The 1,485-nt window shown below is 47.2% G+C and overlaps 1 protein-coding gene across 1 annotated transcript; it reads left to right on the forward strand.

The window, feature by feature from the left end:
* Nucleotides 1-465: 465 nt before the first annotated feature.
* On the forward strand, nt 466-1,221 carry LOC123177208 (mavicyanin-like). The gene has a single exon (XM_044591088.1). The coding sequence runs from the start codon at nt 533-535 to the stop codon at nt 1,046-1,048; it is 516 nt and encodes a 171-aa protein (XP_044447023.1). The 5' UTR covers nt 466-532; the 3' UTR covers nt 1,049-1,221.
* The last annotated feature ends 264 nt before the right edge of the window (nt 1,222-1,485 follow it).

The raw sequence follows: 1,485 nt of genomic DNA on the forward strand, positions 1-1,485 counted from the left end.
TTTCCTCTGTACTAGAGTAGAACTAATGACTAGTTTATCTCTATTAATTTACATATATAATAGGATAACATTATAGTGAGCAAGTGTCTGAATAAAAATATATCGAATCCACTAATAAAAAATGCTTTGTCAAAATAATGCTTTGGACAATTGGATCTACGTCAGAAGGTATGTGGATCGTGATAGGTCTACGTCATGTCTTGTAGACCGCGTCTATACCGAAGAAAAAGCAAAGGAACGCGTGAAAAGGTCAGTAGGCGAACAGCACAGCCCGATCTTCACATCCTCAGTCTATTTTGACCGAGTACGTACCAGCTGCTTGCTTGTGTTCCCACCTGTACACGCACTCCATTCCACGCTTCCACCAACCGCACATTTTTCTCCATCCCACCCGGGTGTAGGCTGCATTGGAGTACTATATATAGGAACCAATACAGCCATCTAGGGAAGCAAACGCATTCTCTGCTCAAGGATCAATACAGCACCTGCCTGGTAATCTCCTCTGCTAGCTCTTCTTGCAGTTCCAACCACAATGGCTGCCATGAGAACCATTCTTCTCGTCGTAGCTGCGATGGCAGTCCTGAGCTCCGCGTCAGCGGCGATCTACAACGTGGGCGAGCGGGGCGGCGCATGGGACCTTAGCACCAACTACGACACTTGGGCATCCTCTAGGAACTTCCAAACGAGCGATCAAATCGTCTTCAAGTACTCCCCTCAGGCACACGACGTCCTCGAGGTCAGCAAGGCAGACTACGACTCCTGCAGCACCGCCAGCCCTGTCACCACCTTCAACTCCGGGAATGATGTCGTGACCCTCACCGCCACTGGTACCCGCTACTTCATCTGCGGTTTCCCTGGTCATTGCGCGGGCGGCATGAAGGTTAAGATCGATGTCATGCCAGGCTCCTCCTCTTCGTCACCCGCCCCGGCGAACGGCCCAAGTGCAAGCAATGCTCCCCCGCCGACTCCTGTCTCCACTGCCACCAATGTGCAGGCCACCGGGTTTGGCCTTGCTGTTTTGCTTGCCGTTGTCGGCCTCATGGCTTGAGTGCATCTCTGCATTCGCAGGCACATGTGTACTTTATGTATAGTTAAGAAATTATTACTAGCAATTTTCTGTGTGTATAGTCAAGTAGTTATGTGTATGTTGGACGTATTTTGGGCTTTGCGTTTTGTTGATTCATTTTGGAGGATTTGTTAAAAAAGATTCTTTTGGTCTTATACAATATTTGTCCTGAAACACGTTCGTTTTAAACCATAAGAGCCCAGACTTTCGTAACTTAAAGTTGTATTACAAAAAGATATACACTTAGATTAGACATGCAATTAGGCTGCCCCGATTATAAATGAACTGTCCCAAAGAACCAGCTGCCACAAATGGTGAAGAACAATTAGGATGGCCCCCGCCCCGAACATACTGGACCAAAATTGTATGGCCAAAATATCCTGTCCTTTCCTCGTGGAGTACCATACATGTTTATGTTT

Source organism: Triticum aestivum, unplaced genomic scaffold (assembly GCF_018294505.1).
Source record: "Triticum aestivum cultivar Chinese Spring unplaced genomic scaffold, IWGSC CS RefSeq v2.1 scaffold284123, whole genome shotgun sequence".
Taxonomy (NCBI): domain Eukaryota; kingdom Viridiplantae; phylum Streptophyta; class Magnoliopsida; order Poales; family Poaceae; genus Triticum; species Triticum aestivum.

Excerpts from the sequence above, each read along its gene's own strand:
- LOC123177208 (XM_044591088.1), top strand. The coding sequence starts at position 533 with ATGGCTGCCATGAGAACCATTCTTCTCGTCGTAGCTGCGATGGCAGTC.